This window comes from Ceratotherium simum, chromosome 20 (genome assembly GCF_057802395.1).
Source record: "Ceratotherium simum simum isolate JZ-2026a chromosome 20, ASM5780239v1, whole genome shotgun sequence".
Lineage (NCBI taxonomy): Eukaryota > Metazoa > Chordata > Mammalia > Perissodactyla > Rhinocerotidae > Ceratotherium > Ceratotherium simum.
This window is the reverse complement of record NC_141919.1, coordinates 13,917,201-13,932,117: the sequence shown is the minus strand read 5'-3', so window position 1 is coordinate 13,932,117 and position 14,917 is coordinate 13,917,201. Positions and strand designations below refer to the sequence as shown.

Below are 14,917 nucleotides of genomic sequence, written 5' to 3'. Positions count from 1 at the left end.
TTCAAAATATGTAGGGCCAGCCCCATGGCCTAGTAGTCAAGTTGAGTGCACTCCGCTTCGATGGCCCGGTTTCGCAGGTTCAGATCCCAGGCGCGGACCTACGCCACTCGTCAGCCATGCTGCAGTGGTGACCCGCATATAAAATGGAGGAAGATTGGCACAGGTGTTAGCTCAGGGTGAATCTTCCGCAGCAAAAAAATAAAAAATATGTAGAGAGCTATGCAGGTGTCTGTTCAGAGCTGCTAGAATAACCTTCCATTTATCTAATAAATAATCTTGTAATCTTGTAATCTGTACTCAGCTACATTACCTTTAAGGGGTAAGGGCAAAATAAAACATTTTTAGAAAAAAATAAGACTAAGAACTGTTAAAGGACGTAGTTGTAAATGACATTGAAACCAGAAAGAAGTGGGTTATAAGAATCAAATGTAAAAATATAAATTGGTAAATAAAGCTAATTGAACTGTATAAAAACAACTTTGGAACCAAAATATTAAAAATAATACGATGCAATTTGAGAAGGGAATAATTGGCATTAAGCATTTTAATATCATTTCTGAAGAGGATATACGATTTGTTATATATACACATGCACACATATATATACATATATACTATATATACTAAAGACGATTGCTGCATAACATTAGATGAAACAGACTTGAAGACAAAAAAAAAAATTATTTCAGGTAAATAAAATAATTAGCTAATGATAAAAAGAACAATTAACCAAGAAAGTAATAACAATTTTGAACTTGTCGTCAGTTCACAATAGCCTCAATCTTTATAAAGCAAAAATTGATAAAATTACAGGAACTTGCCAAATCTTCAATAATGGTGGAAGAATTTAACATTTCTCTCAATACTTGATAGATCAGGAAGACAAAATAAAAGTAAGTAAATAAATGATTTGAACACAGTTAACAAGTTTGATCCAATACACACACACAAATATTTATCGATTCAGCACATTTTAGGGAGCTTCTTATATGCCTAGACACTGTTTTACTCACTTAAGGAACCAGAAATGAACACAAGTGGCAAAGTTCCTGTCCTCATACAGCTTACAATCTAGTGGGAGAGTAATAGATGAAAATAAGTGAACTGATAAATATATGATGTACTAAATGGTGAAAAATGCTATGAAGAAAAATAAAGTATAGTAAAAGTTCATAAAGAGATCTAAAGTGGTGGGGAGGAAGGTTACTGTTTTATATATAAGATGTTCAGAGAAGCTTCACTGGTAAGATTAAAATTGTGGAGAGACGTGAAGGAAGTAAGGGAGTGAGCCATGTGAGAAGAATACCCTAGGCAGTAGGAACAGCAAGTAAAAGACCTGATGCAGGAGTATGCATGGCCTGTTTGAGGAGCAGCAAGCCCAGTGTACCTGGAGTAGAGTGAGCAAAGGAGAAAGTTGGAAAAGATGCTATCAGAGAAGGAGCAGGGGATCAGATCATATAGGGCTTGGTAAGCCACTGTAAGGACTTGAGCTTTTTCTTAAGTAAGATAAGAAGCTATTGGAAGGTTTTGAACAAGAAGAATGATGTAAGGTGGATGCTATATTGAGAATAAACCACAGGGGGACCAGGGCAGAAACAGGGGAACACTTAAAAGGCTTTTGCAGTGATCCGTATGAGAAATGATTAGACCAGTATAGGCTAGAGGTTGTAAGAAAGAGTCATGTTCTGCATGTCTTTTGAAGGCAGTAACAACAGGATTAGTTAATAAATTGGATGTGGCATATGAAAGAAAGAGTTCATCAAGGGCAATTCTAAAGTTTTTGTCTGAACATCTGAAAGGATGGGATTGTCATTACTTTTAGGAAAAGAGGGAATTAGAAGTTTTGTTTTGAATATATTAAACTTAAACTATCCCTTGGATGTCCAAATGGAGACATCAAGTAGTTGTTGAGTATAGGAGTCTGATGTTCAAGAGAAGGGTGCAAGCTACAGTTAAAAATTAGAGATTTTTGAGCCTATAATACGGTGTTTAAAGCCAGTAAAAGAGATTGGATGAGATCACCTAGGGAAAGAGAATGGAAAAGAGAGAAAAAAGAGTACCAAGGACTTGGCCCTCAGGCACACTAACACTTAGAAGTTGGGGAAATAAAGATGACCCAGGAAAAGAGACTGAAAAGGAATGGCCATTAACATATGGGGGATAATTGAGAAAGTGATGCTCCAAAAGCCAAGAAACAGACAATCCTAGCTTATACTGTTGTTTAAGAGAAAAGAGAACTCCCTCTCCTTCATCTGTGTGAGAGTATTATAAGTTTGATTTGAAAATCAGATGTGGAACTTACAACACAGCAATTGTTCCCCACTCCTTATCTTTGCAATCCCTCTCCTTAGAATGCTCTTCGCCCTGTTATCAGCATGGTCACTTCCTTTATTCAATAATTATCTTCTCGGTGAGGCCTTGCATGGCCACCCTAAAATTTCAATTTATCCGCTACCCCTGCCCAGATACTTCGTATCTGTCTTCCCTCCTTTATTTTTTTTCTCTTTAGCTCTCATCACTATTTATACACTATGTATTTTACCTTTTTATTTGTCTTTCCTGCTAGAATGTAAGTTTTATGAATGCAGTGACTCTTGTCTGTTTCCACGGCATTTAGAATACTGCTTGACATGTGGCAGTCTTTTTTTTTCACCTTGAGATCATTGTAGAGTCACATGCAGTTGTAGGAAATAATGCAGAGAGATCCCTTATACATGTATTATGTTTCCTATGGCTTCTGTAACATTACCACAAACTTGATGGCTTAAACAAGAGAAATTTGTTCTCTCACAGCTCTGGAGGCCAAAAGTCAGACATTAAGGTGTCAGCAGGTCTGCACTCCTTCTGGAGGAAAGAATTTGCGCCTTGCCTCTTCCAGCTTCTGGTTGCTGCAGGCATTTCTTGGTTTGTGGCCGCATCACTCCAATCTCTGCCTTCATGTTCATGTTACCTTCTCCTCTGTGTGCCTAATCTCCCTCTGCCTCTCATGAGAACACTGGTGGTAGCATATAGGGCCCACTCAGATAATCCATGATTATCACCTCATCTCAGAATCCTTAAGTTAATCATATCCATGTAGACTTTACCATATAAAATAACATTCAAAGGTTCCAAGGATGTGAGCCTGATATCCTTGGGAACCACCATTTAGACCACTACATGTACTTTGCCCAGTTTCCACAGTAGTAACATTTTGCAAAACTCTAACAATATCACACAGGATATTGACATGATACAATCCACCAATTTTATTCAGATTTCCTCAGTTTGTACTCATTTGCTTGTGTGTGCACTAATTTCCTACAGTTTTAGCATTTTTGTATGTTTTTACATCGACCACCACAGTTGAGATAGTAAACAGTGCCAGCACCACAAAAATATCTCATGTTGCCCTTTTATAACCACATCTATCACCCTCCCATTTATCCCTGTAATCTATAATGCTGCTTTAAACACCTTAATGTAGTCTATTTAAAATTGAGATATAATTCACATACTGTTAAAAAAATCACCATTTTAAAGTGTACATTTCAGTAATTTTTAGTGTATTCACAAAGTTTTGCAACCATCACCTCTATCTAATTCCAGAACATTTTCATCACCCCAAAAAGAAACCCTATGTTTGTCAGCAGTCACTCACCATTTCACCCTCCTGTCAGCCATCAGCAACCACTATTCTACTTTCTGTCTCTGTGGATTTGCACATTCTGGATGTGGCTGGATTCTTTCACTTAGCATTATAATGTTTTCAAGGTTCATCCATATTGTATTATACATGAGGGCTTCATTCCTTTGTATGGCTAAATAATATTCTATTATATGGATATACTGCCTTTGGTTATCTGATTCATTAGCTGATGAATATTTAGGTTGTTTCCACTTTTTGACTCTTAAGAACAGTGCTGCTAAGAACATTCATGTAGAAGTTTTTGTGTAGACATATGTTTTCAGTTCTCTTGGGTTTATATTTAGAAGTAGAATTGCTGGGTCGGTATGGTAACTGGTAACTGTGTTTAACTTTTTGAAGAATTGCCAAACTGTTTTCCACAATAGTTGTGCTATTTATCCCCACTAGCAATGTAGAAGTTTCCAATTTCTCCACATCCTCTCTAACACTAGTTATTTTCCATTTTGTTTTTTTGTTTAATAGCTAACCTATTGGATGTGAAGTGATATATCATTGTGGTTTTGATTTGCATTTTGTAATGACTAATGATGCTCAGCATTTTTTCGTGTGCTTATTGGCCATTTGTATATCTTCTCTGGAGAAATGTCTGTTGAGATCCTTTTACATTTTTTCCTTGGGTTGGTGTCTATTTATTGAGTTGTAAGAGTTCCTTATATATTCTGGAAACTAGATCCCATTTTCCCTATTTGTGTATTGTCTTTTAGTTTTCTTGCCTAGTATCTTTTGATGAAGTCTAATTTATCTATATCTTCTTTGGTTGTTTGTGCTTTTGGTTTCATATCTAAGAAAGCATTACCTAAGCCAAGGTCATGAAGATTTACACCTATGTTTTCTTCTAGCTGAGTTAGAGTTTTAGCCCTTAAGTTCAGGTCTTTGATCCATTTTGGTTAATTTTTGGATATGAAATGAGGTTGGGTCCAAATTTATTCTTTTGTGTGTACGTATCTAGTTGTCTCAGCACCATTTGTTGAAAAGACTGTATTTTCCCCTGTTCAGTGGTCTTGGCACCCTTTTCCAAAATCAATTGACCGTAAATTTATTTGTGGGCTCTCACTTCTGTTCCATTGATCTATATGTCTATCCTTATGCCAGTAACACGTTGTTTTTATTACTGTACCTTTGTAGTAAGTTTTGAAATCAGGAAGTGTGAGTCCTCTGACTGTCTTTCTTGATTGTGTACGTAGTCTCTGAGTCACTTGAATTTTTGTAAGAATTTTAGGATCAGTTTGTCAATTTCTGCAAAAAAGCTGGAATTTTGATAGGGATTGCATGGAATCTGTATATCAATTTGGAGATTATTACCATCTTAACAATATTAAGTCTCCCAATCTATGAAAATGGATCTTTCCATTTATTTCGGTCTTTAATTTCTTCCAGTGATGTTTTGTAGTTTTCGATGTGTGTGTTTTCTTTTCTTAAATTCATTCCTAGGTATTTTATTATTTTTGGTGCTGGAATGGAATGTTTTTAATTTCATTTTTGGATTGTGTATTGCTAGTGTATAGAAATAAAACTAGTTTTTGTATATTGACCTTGTATTCTGCAACCTTACCAAACTCGTTTATTAGCTCTAATAGTTGTTTTGTGGATTTTTTAGGGTTTCCTATATATAAGATCATGTCATCAGAAAACAAAGATAGTTTTACTTCTTCCTTTCCAATTTGGATGTCTTTTGGTTGGTTTGTTTTTTCTTGCGTCATTGCCTTGGTTAAAACTTCTAGTACAATGTTAAATAGAAATACCAAGAGCAGACATGCCTGTCTTGCTCCTGATTTTAGGGGAAGACTTTCAGTCTTTCATCATTAGGTACTGTGTAAGCTATGGTTTTTTTGTAGGTATCTTTTCTCACATTGAAGAAGTTCCCTTCTGTTCCGAGTTTGTTCAGTGCCTTCATCAGGAAAGCATGCTGGATTTTCTGTGTTAAAGATGATAGTGTTTGTTTTTTCCTTTGTTTTATTAATATGCTATATTACATTGATTTTCATATGTTGAACCAACATTACATACCTGAGATAAATCCCAGTTGGTCAGGGTGTGTAATCCTTGTTATGTGCTGCTGGATTCAGTTTGCTGGTATTTTATTGAGGATTTTTGTGTATATATTCATAAGGGACATTGGTCTGTAGTTTTCTCTTCTTGTGGTATCTTTGTCTAGTTTTGGTATCAGAGTAATACTGTCCTCATAGAATGATATAGGAAGTATTCCCTCCTCTCGTTTTCTTTGGAAGAATTTGTGGAGGATTGGTGTTATTTTTTCTTTAAAGCTTTGGTAAAATTCACTAGCAAAGCCATCTCTATTTGACTTTTATCTCTGGTAAGTTTTTTTGTTTCTGTTTCAGTCTATTTATTTGATATAGGTTTAATCAGTTTGTCTATTTCTTCTGTCAGTTTAAGTCTTCTTTTCTTTGTCAGTCTAGCTAATGGTTTGTCATTTTTGTTGACTTTCTCAAAGAACCAATTTTTTGTTTCACTGATTCCCTCCCTTGTTTTTCTGTTTTCTATTTCATTTTTCTCTGCTCTAATCTTTATTATTTCCTCCCTTCTGCTAGCTTTGGGTTTAGTTTGCTTTTATTTTTCTAGTTTCTCAAGCTATAAAGGTGGATTATTGATTTGGGATCTTTCTTCTTTTTTAATGTTAGGTGTTCACAGCTGTAAATTTACCTCTTAGCACTGTCTTCACTACATTCCATAAGTTTTAGTATGTTGCGTTTTTGTTTTCATTCACCTCAAAATAGTTACTTTGCTTTGTGATTTTTTTCTTTGACCTTCAGTTATTTAGGCTTCTGCTGTTTAATTTCCACAAATTTGTCAATTTCCCAAATTTCCTTCTCTTATAGATCTCTAAATTTATTCTGTGTGCTCAGATAACATACTTTGTATGTTTCAATACTTTTATGTTTATTAAGATGTGTTTTATGGCCTAATATATAGTCTGTCTTAAAGAATGTTCTGTGTGCACTTGAGAAGAATATGTAGTTTGCTGTTGTTGGAATTGAGTGTTCTATAGGTGTTTTTAAGTCTAATTGGGTTATAGTGTTGTTGAAGTCTTTTATTTCCTTGCTGATCTTCTGTCTACTTGGTATCCATAATTGAAAGTTGAGTATTGAAATAACTATTGTTGTTGAATTGTCTTTTTCTCTTTTCAATTCTGTCAGGTTTTGCTTTGTGTATTTGGGGGCTCTGTTGTTAAGTACTTACATGTTTATAGTTTTTATATTTTCTTGATACATTGTAAAATACAATTTTTTGTATCCTTTTCTCATTTTAAAATGTCCTTCCTTGTGTCTAATAAGAATTTTTTGTTTGAAGTCTAATTTTTCCTGATGTTAGTATAGCCATTCCAGCTCTCTTTTGGTTACTGTTTACATGGTATATCTTTTATCATCCTTTTACTTTCAACTTATTTGTGTCTTTGACTCTAAATTGGGTCTCTCGTGGACAGCATATAGTTGGATCATATTTTTTTATCCGTTCTTCCAACTTCTACTTTTAATTGGAGAGTTTATGTATATGTGTGTGTCTGTATATGTGATTATATTATGTGTAAGCTCGTAATTAATATTTGTTGAATGTGTGAATATTTGTTGAATGAATGAACAAATAAATTGACCATCCTCATGTAGGTCCATATAGTCGAAAATGTTAAATAAAATATTACAGTACCAAATTCAGCAGTGTATATGTGAGTTTGAAACAAAATATATCAAGCCCAAGTAAGAATATGAGGTTATTTGAATGTGAGAAAACCATGTAATATAAGATTTATAGCATTAATAGATTTGAGATAAACCATATGATTACAGCAATGACCAGGAAAACCTTATTTAAAATTCATTGCCCATCCATGATTTTCAGAAACAATAACAGAAAAACAACTATAATAAGCAGAGTAAGAGTAGAAATGAACTTCCTTGGCTTGACAAAAGCTGCTTTTAAAACACAAAACAAAAACATTCCTAATATCTGTACTTCATGGAGAACTCTTAACAGCTTTCCCTTTAAAGTTAGGAATGAGACAGGGATGCCTGCAGTCCTCTCCTGTATTTAGCATTGTCCTGGAGGAACTAGATAGTACGTAGTCATGCGCTGCATAAGAACGTTTTGGTCAACAATGGAGTACGTAGACAACGGTGGTCCCATAAGATTAATACCACAGAGGCTAGATGTGTAGTAGGCTATACCATCTAGGTTTGTGTAAGTACACTCTGTGATGATCACACAGGAACGAAATTGCCTAACAATGCATTTTGCAGAACATATCCCTGTTGTTAAGTGACGCATGACTATAGTAAGAAAAGAAAAAGAAATTAAAGGTCTTACATTGTAAAAGAAAAAAGCGGTACTCATCATTTGCTGATTCTCTGGTTATTGTCTACAAAGAAACTCCAAGAGAATCTATAAACAAACTTCTTTACAGTTCTGCTTTTTCTAGAGAACTTATTTGTGTAGAGTAGTGAGGTAATAGTCTTATTTTATCCTAAAGAAGATCCTTTTTAGTAGTTGCATTTTAAAGTTACTTATGAGTTTTTGCATAATTTTTAAAGTCAAGTTATATTTTCCCCCCTAGAGCTACAGAGACTTCTGATGAAGTAGAGAGTCTCCGACCCCCTCGATTCTTTAATGAAGATGGAGTTATCAGACCGTACAGGTTGAGGGATGGTACTGGAAATCAAATGTTACAGGTCGGTGAAGAAATATCTTATAAATTAAGATTAATCAAGTTAGCTTTTTAAAAAGTAGCTATATAATGCTTTAAATATATATTAGATTATTTGGGCTTTTATTTCTTTTGCTTAATTCCATTTATAAGTGTCTTATATTTACTTAGGTTTTATGTACATTTATTTACTATAAGATTTTTTTTCTTTTTTACAGGCATCAGAAAGTTTGATATGAAAACAGTTAATGCATGACTTGGCAAGTGAAAGCCAGCAGTAGATTTTAGCCTTAAAATTTATAGACTACGTACAGCTGTTTCAGTATTTTGAATACAAAGGAAAGCTTTTGTATCGGTAACTTTTTGTATAGGATTTTTAGTGAATCTGATCTTTTTATAGGCTCTTCTTAGTTGTGTACTGGATTTGCTCAATTTATTAAAAGCCATTGTGCCTTTTGTACCCTCATAATTGGTGGTACTTGTTTAGCCAATTAGACCATTTGTGTTTATCAAACCGCTAGTAGCTTTTTTACCAGATATAACCCTCATGTCCAATTAGGCATGGGTAAGGAAAAATATCAGGACCACTGCTATTGCAAATTCTTGAGTTCTTATGTTTTCCTTTTGAAGATGCTCAAATGACCATGACCCTCTTCCTGCTTTATGCTTGTGTAGTCTGTTTAAAACCTTGTGGAATTTGATAAGCAGTTCACATGAAAGCCAACATCTTTTAGTAAGGAAAATTGGCTTTCGGAACAATAGAAAACTTGAAGTAGAATATTTTATCTGTTTAGACAACTTTCTTACTTTGTATCTTGGACTTTGTAAAATCTGGATTATGGTGTAGGTAACTTACACCATAATAGGTTATACTGATTTAAAGTCGTTTCTGTGTTTAGATGTGGAATACTAAATTAAATCATTTGTTTGAAGACAAACAAAGAGTGATTATGTTGTATAGACTTGAAAATATTCATGGTAATAATAAACTGTGGGGATATGATCCTTCCTTTATAGCCTTGATATTTTAAATATTGTCATGTCTAGAGAGATCAGGGTAAAGATTTAAAACTTTAATATTTTTCCCACTACATGCAAAATATATGATTTTGCATAAAATGTACTTCCATCTAATGTAGTAAAACATAACCATTGAGTTAATGTGCAATATTTAGTAAAGTGAGTTTACATTGTATTTAAAATATTTTTAAAGCATCAAAATAGTTACATATTGGGATAGAGCTGGCCATCTAGTGAGAGGTTGTGCTCTAAAGGGCATGTTTTACAGTCTCTACAGTGACAGCATATTATTCTTTGGAAGATGAAAATGTTCAGAAGTCACCTATGGTTAATACACTTGAACATATATTTCTGCTCAGTACCTGCCTTTCCTTATTAGAACACAATTAACATGTTGCTAATATTTTACCAGACTGAATAGTGATTAAATCATCTTTTAGAAAACTAAAAATATTTCTTGAGAGACTGTTGTAACAAACTTAGTAGGAAGTAAGAATGAATAGTGAGGAGAGTTTTAGAAATACATCCTCATTATTAGGGAACAGATTATAATAAGTAAGAAAGCCATGAGTTATCAGAAATTTCTCATGATTGATGTTTCAAGTAACAAGTAAATTTCAGTGACAAGTAAATTTATTCTACACCTTCCTTTTTATTTTCTGAAGCTTTAAACGTTGGGATTCAAAGGTCATGACTTTTGACCGTGTATTTTTAAAGATGCATATTATTTTCCGTAGGCCAGTCTTAGCACTAATTACTAAAAGAGCTATGTAAATAACTAAAAACTCACACTATCTTGTCAGCCATTACTTGTTTTTCAGCAAGAGCATTAAACACAGTGTTAGCCGGAATACCTATGGGAATTCATCGGATGCCTTAGGATGTTTGTGGTTAGCATTATTCTCTTACAGATGTAAGCAGTGAGTTGTTGCTTTGGTGGTAGTGGTGCTTTTTTGAATCAAAACTCTTCTGTATTATTAGCAAGCACTTTAAAATCTACAAATATCAGTACTGTGGAAATGAAGTAGATGACATATAAACAGAATTTAAAATCTCATCCACCTAGATTTAATCTAAGTGATTTAACCCTGATGCCCTTAGAAAACTTGCAAATATTTCTCCTTTTATTTCTAGTTTTCTAAAAAAGGTACTCTGTGTTCACTAAATTATATATGCCCATATATAATAATTAAATATAAAATACACTCTTTCATTGTGTCCTTTTCTTTCTAGAAAGCAGCACATTTTTATAATCCTTTCTAGTAGTCAGAGTTGCCTACTAGAGAAATAGAATAATAATTCTAATATATTCACAGAATACCCTTACTGGTATCATCAAAATATTTTATACATTAAGTGTGCCAACCAGTTAAGTTTAGTCTTAGGTCTATTAAGTTATGGAACATTATATCCATAGTTACTGCCCTCCTCAGAGCTGAAAAGTCTGCTTCAAAATTCTTCTGACTCCTTGAACATTTCATAATTTTATATGTTTTCCAAGCAATTTACCATACTTAACTAACCTTTGTGCTTTTTTTTTTTTTTTTTTTACCATGCTTACAGAAAATTCAGGTCTACAGGGAGTGGATTATGACTCACAGTAGCAGTAGTGATGATGATTATGATGATGATAATTAGTCAGATATGAAATGTTAAAATTCGTATGTTCTTTGTCATTTTATTTGGAATGTTTCCTCAACGTGTTTTGTATGACTGCTACCATAATGCCCATATGTCCATTTTTAGGGAGTTAAAATACTTTTTCCTTTTAAAATGTTTTTCTACACATTTTCAAAAAGCAAAATAATTGCATTATTTAAGCACAGAAAAATATATTTTACAAAGTAGAGCATACCATATATTATAGCATTTGCTTGTATATATTTTGTAGCTTTGTAATACAGTTTGTCTTTATGATTTGAAGTTAGGCTTAAATATTTTTTTACTATTCACTAGTTTTATTTTAAATTATCTGCTTATTTGTTAGCAAAATGCCATTTTTAATGTTCTCTGTAAATTTTCTGGGCTATAATGTAATGCTATTGTGTAAAAAAAAAGAAAAAGAATAGTAATATCCAGTCAATATTTTATATTTATTTAGCATTTTAAAAGTTTTTTTGTCAAATTTCTTTTAATAATAATAAACTTATATAACTTGAAGCACTATTAATTTGTTGTTCTATTCCAAAATCATATAGGTTGAACTACTGTAATAAGGAACATTCACGATTTGTCATGGAAGGTTAGATAGTGAAATAATTTATAGTCTGAGAATGAAAAAAATGTTCTTTTCTTTGGTTTACTTTTTATTTCATTGTATATATGTATGTTTTTGTGAAACAATGAACAAAGTTGGTTTTACAGTCAATATATTCACTTATTAACTTACATATCCATATGCTATATCCCTATTATAAAATGTTATGAATTAATTGAGGACATTAAAAGAATTTTATAGTAAGCATAATTATGTATATTTTTTCTTAGTAATATTGGGAAAATGCTATCTATGTCTCTGAAAGATACATGAGCAAATCTGTTTTATGTTTTGTGTACTGAAGGTTTTTTTTAATTTCAACTTAGATGAAACTGTCTTTTTCTATTTCTCTAGTATATGAGATGTACCAAAAAAAACTCTCTAAAAAGTGAATATTATAGTCTGATGTTTAATCCCTTATGACTGCTGCGCTTTTTGATCAACAAAGGAACATTTACCTTGATTTATGTTAAGCACTTTTCTTATATTGAGTTTATATTAGATTGTAGTAAATAATAGCCTTAATTGTTCAGCTTTTGGTTTATTGATTCAGCCCATGATTTCTGAGTCTCTTCTAATTCTTAAGTTTGTCAAGATTTTATTTCTGTTAAATCATTGTTCTTTATTTTTTAGAAAATGATTATTTTAAATTTTTATTGATCTTACAAAAAAAAGGAAACTAAAAAATTCCCAGCTCTTTTGAAATTTGTACCTGCCCAGCATTCATTCAGATTAAATTCAAATCAAGGTCTTGTATACTAGGACTAAGAAATATGTAAATATCAAAGAATTTAATTATTATTTTCATCATAATAGTATTCTTATCTTTTTGGAGTAATTAAATAAATGAAAACAGTGATCACTAAAATAGTCATTACTGGTTATCAGATACAATTTGTATTTGTCATGTACCCACTGTTCTCTCACCCTTGGCCAAAATCAGACCAAGCCTGCTGCTTCTTCTAGAAGCTAGAAAGAACAGAGCCTCTTGTCATGTGTTGTGTATGCCTGAGGAAGGAAGGGTCTGGAAATGTCTTCATTGACTTGTTATATTCCACCTTTGCTAGGCACAAGGCCTTTCTAAAAGGGAAAATGCTAAAACTACTTGTTTGCAAGACATTTACTGAGTTTCCTGTGGTTGGTCTGTGACACTTAATTTTACAGTACTGGTTTCATAAAGGTTCTTAAGAATTTATCTGGAAAAAGTTGTGGATATTTCAGCCGTGATTTACCATTTTAATGAAAAGAAAATTGGAGGTAGGATTACATTTATTTAAAATCTCTTGAACAGTAAAAAGATTTAAAACAATATTCTAGTAACTAGTAAACTTTGTTCATGTGATCTTATGAATTCATCATTCTTAAGTTTTTAGCCCTTAGAAATATGTTGTTTAACAGTATAATCGGCCCTTGTTCTTTCTGTTTCTGTTTTCCTACCACGGTGAAATAATCTTTTGAAGCTTTTTTGACCACAGGTATTTTTCCGGTTTTTAAAAAAATGTTATGTGCTTTTATTATATAAAAATTTTTAAATTTAAAATTCATGGAGATGTAGGACCTGGACAAAAATAGCTTCTTATTCCTCATGAAATGTATAGAAAATAAGATCAACTTTGGGATTTTAATGAGACGAACAGTTCTTTTGTTTGTTTATTAGTGGCTTTATAATGAATTAGAACTTTAAAAGTAGAAGTATCCACCTAATAAGAAAGTCTAGTGAGAAACTGTGTTTGAAAGATTAATTATGTAATACCATACCTTTTCTGTCCTTTAACTTTATTTATATTCCAAATTTCTACCTGTTCATTGCTTATGTGTAGAAAAAGGGAGGGAGTGTTCTTCTCTCTTCTCTAAGGGAGTAATTACTCATTCTTTATTTTCCTTTGTGTCTGCTTGACACTTGAGTAACATATTGAAATCTGGCAAGAAGAAAAATTTATAAAAGTCCAGAAATTCTGGACACCTATCACCATGAGTAAATAATCTAAGTTTATAAGAGCCTGTAAATGAAATTAATTAGTGTTCACAGTGGATTATAGATATAACAAATGTAAGTCCAGAATATTATTGCTAACTTGCAATATTCCTTATGGAAAGGGAGGTCAGAATAAATTTCACTTTGTTTCTGTATTTAAAAATAATCAGGATTTTATAAATTTTACCTTTTCTAATTGTTCAAACCACATATCATTGATGCAGTGTTGAGTGTTAATTTTAAGGTTATGTTAATAAAATTTACAGATGGAACCATTGTAGATCTGTGACTAGGACATTAGTGTTAAACATGAAATATATGCTATTGTATTAACATCCCGAGGTCATATACACTAGAATGATGACTGCTATAGTAGCTACTATAGTAGTTTGTCTGATTTAAGCCCTGTGGTGAAATTTTGCATTATACTTTCCTATAGTGATGGGAGGAAGACCAGAAGCGACCACCCCAACTGTTACTGAGTGCTTTTCTACTGCACGTTCAATCCTCTGTTTTTTATTTTATAGATTTACTTGCAAATTTATAAAATTTATTATAATAGTCCAGAACTATTAAAGGTCCTATGGGATCTAAATAAGATGCACAGATTATTCATTTAGATCAAATATTAATGATGATGATTATGGAAAAAGACTGTAGATTTTATTTATTTTATCCTTGCACCTTTGGGATAAATGGAGATCAATTAAAAATGTTTAGATCATTAAATTAATCTTTAATTTCAGTGGATGAATGTTTGAATTCATGAAGTGCAGTGAGTACAATCAATACTAGACAAAACATTACAGAAAGTCCTGAATCAAAGAATAATAAAACACATGATTTCAATAGGTCTGTGTTAAGGAGCTAATTAGAATAGTTTATGATTTTCATATATAGGGGTTTATGGTTTGGTTTGTTTTAATGTGGTAGACCATTTTCATATCCATAATTATCCCTCAATCAGTGTGATAAATTTATTTAGCAGTTATTCCATATCGACTAATATATATAGCAACAGTGTACCTCCAAATATCAGCTTTAAAATAAATGTTTAACAATTTTTAAAATTGGTTTTTAACGTAACCTTCTTCATTGCATATACATATTCTAAGCAGTGAAACGGTAACAGATATCTAGTAAGTTGCATTGTGCCATTCCTCTAGATCCTAGAGATGCTTAAATATTTGAGCATTTAAAATATTATAGTCATTATTTGTGTTTTTTAAAAACAAATAATCACCATAGTCAGAGATTTAGCTAAGTATATATAATTCTTCTTAATTGGACATGCTATGTTTTTCTACTATAAGTTACCGT

The 14,917-nt window shown here is 32.4% G+C and overlaps 1 protein-coding gene across 5 annotated transcripts in view; it reads left to right on the top strand.

Annotated features, from left to right (window-relative positions):
- VPS13A (vacuolar protein sorting 13 homolog A) overlaps positions 1-14,917 on the top strand; it is a 252,521-nt gene that overhangs the window by 211,846 nt on the left and 25,758 nt on the right. For 3 of the 5 annotated variants that reach the window (XM_087444443.1, XM_004439626.3, XM_087444444.1), the window contains exon 68: positions 8,256-8,370. In XM_087444443.1, coding sequence (XP_087300569.1) covers positions 8,256-8,370 — 115 coding nt within the window. The other 2 variants (XM_087444446.1, XM_004439628.3) reach the window with 2 other exon arrangements.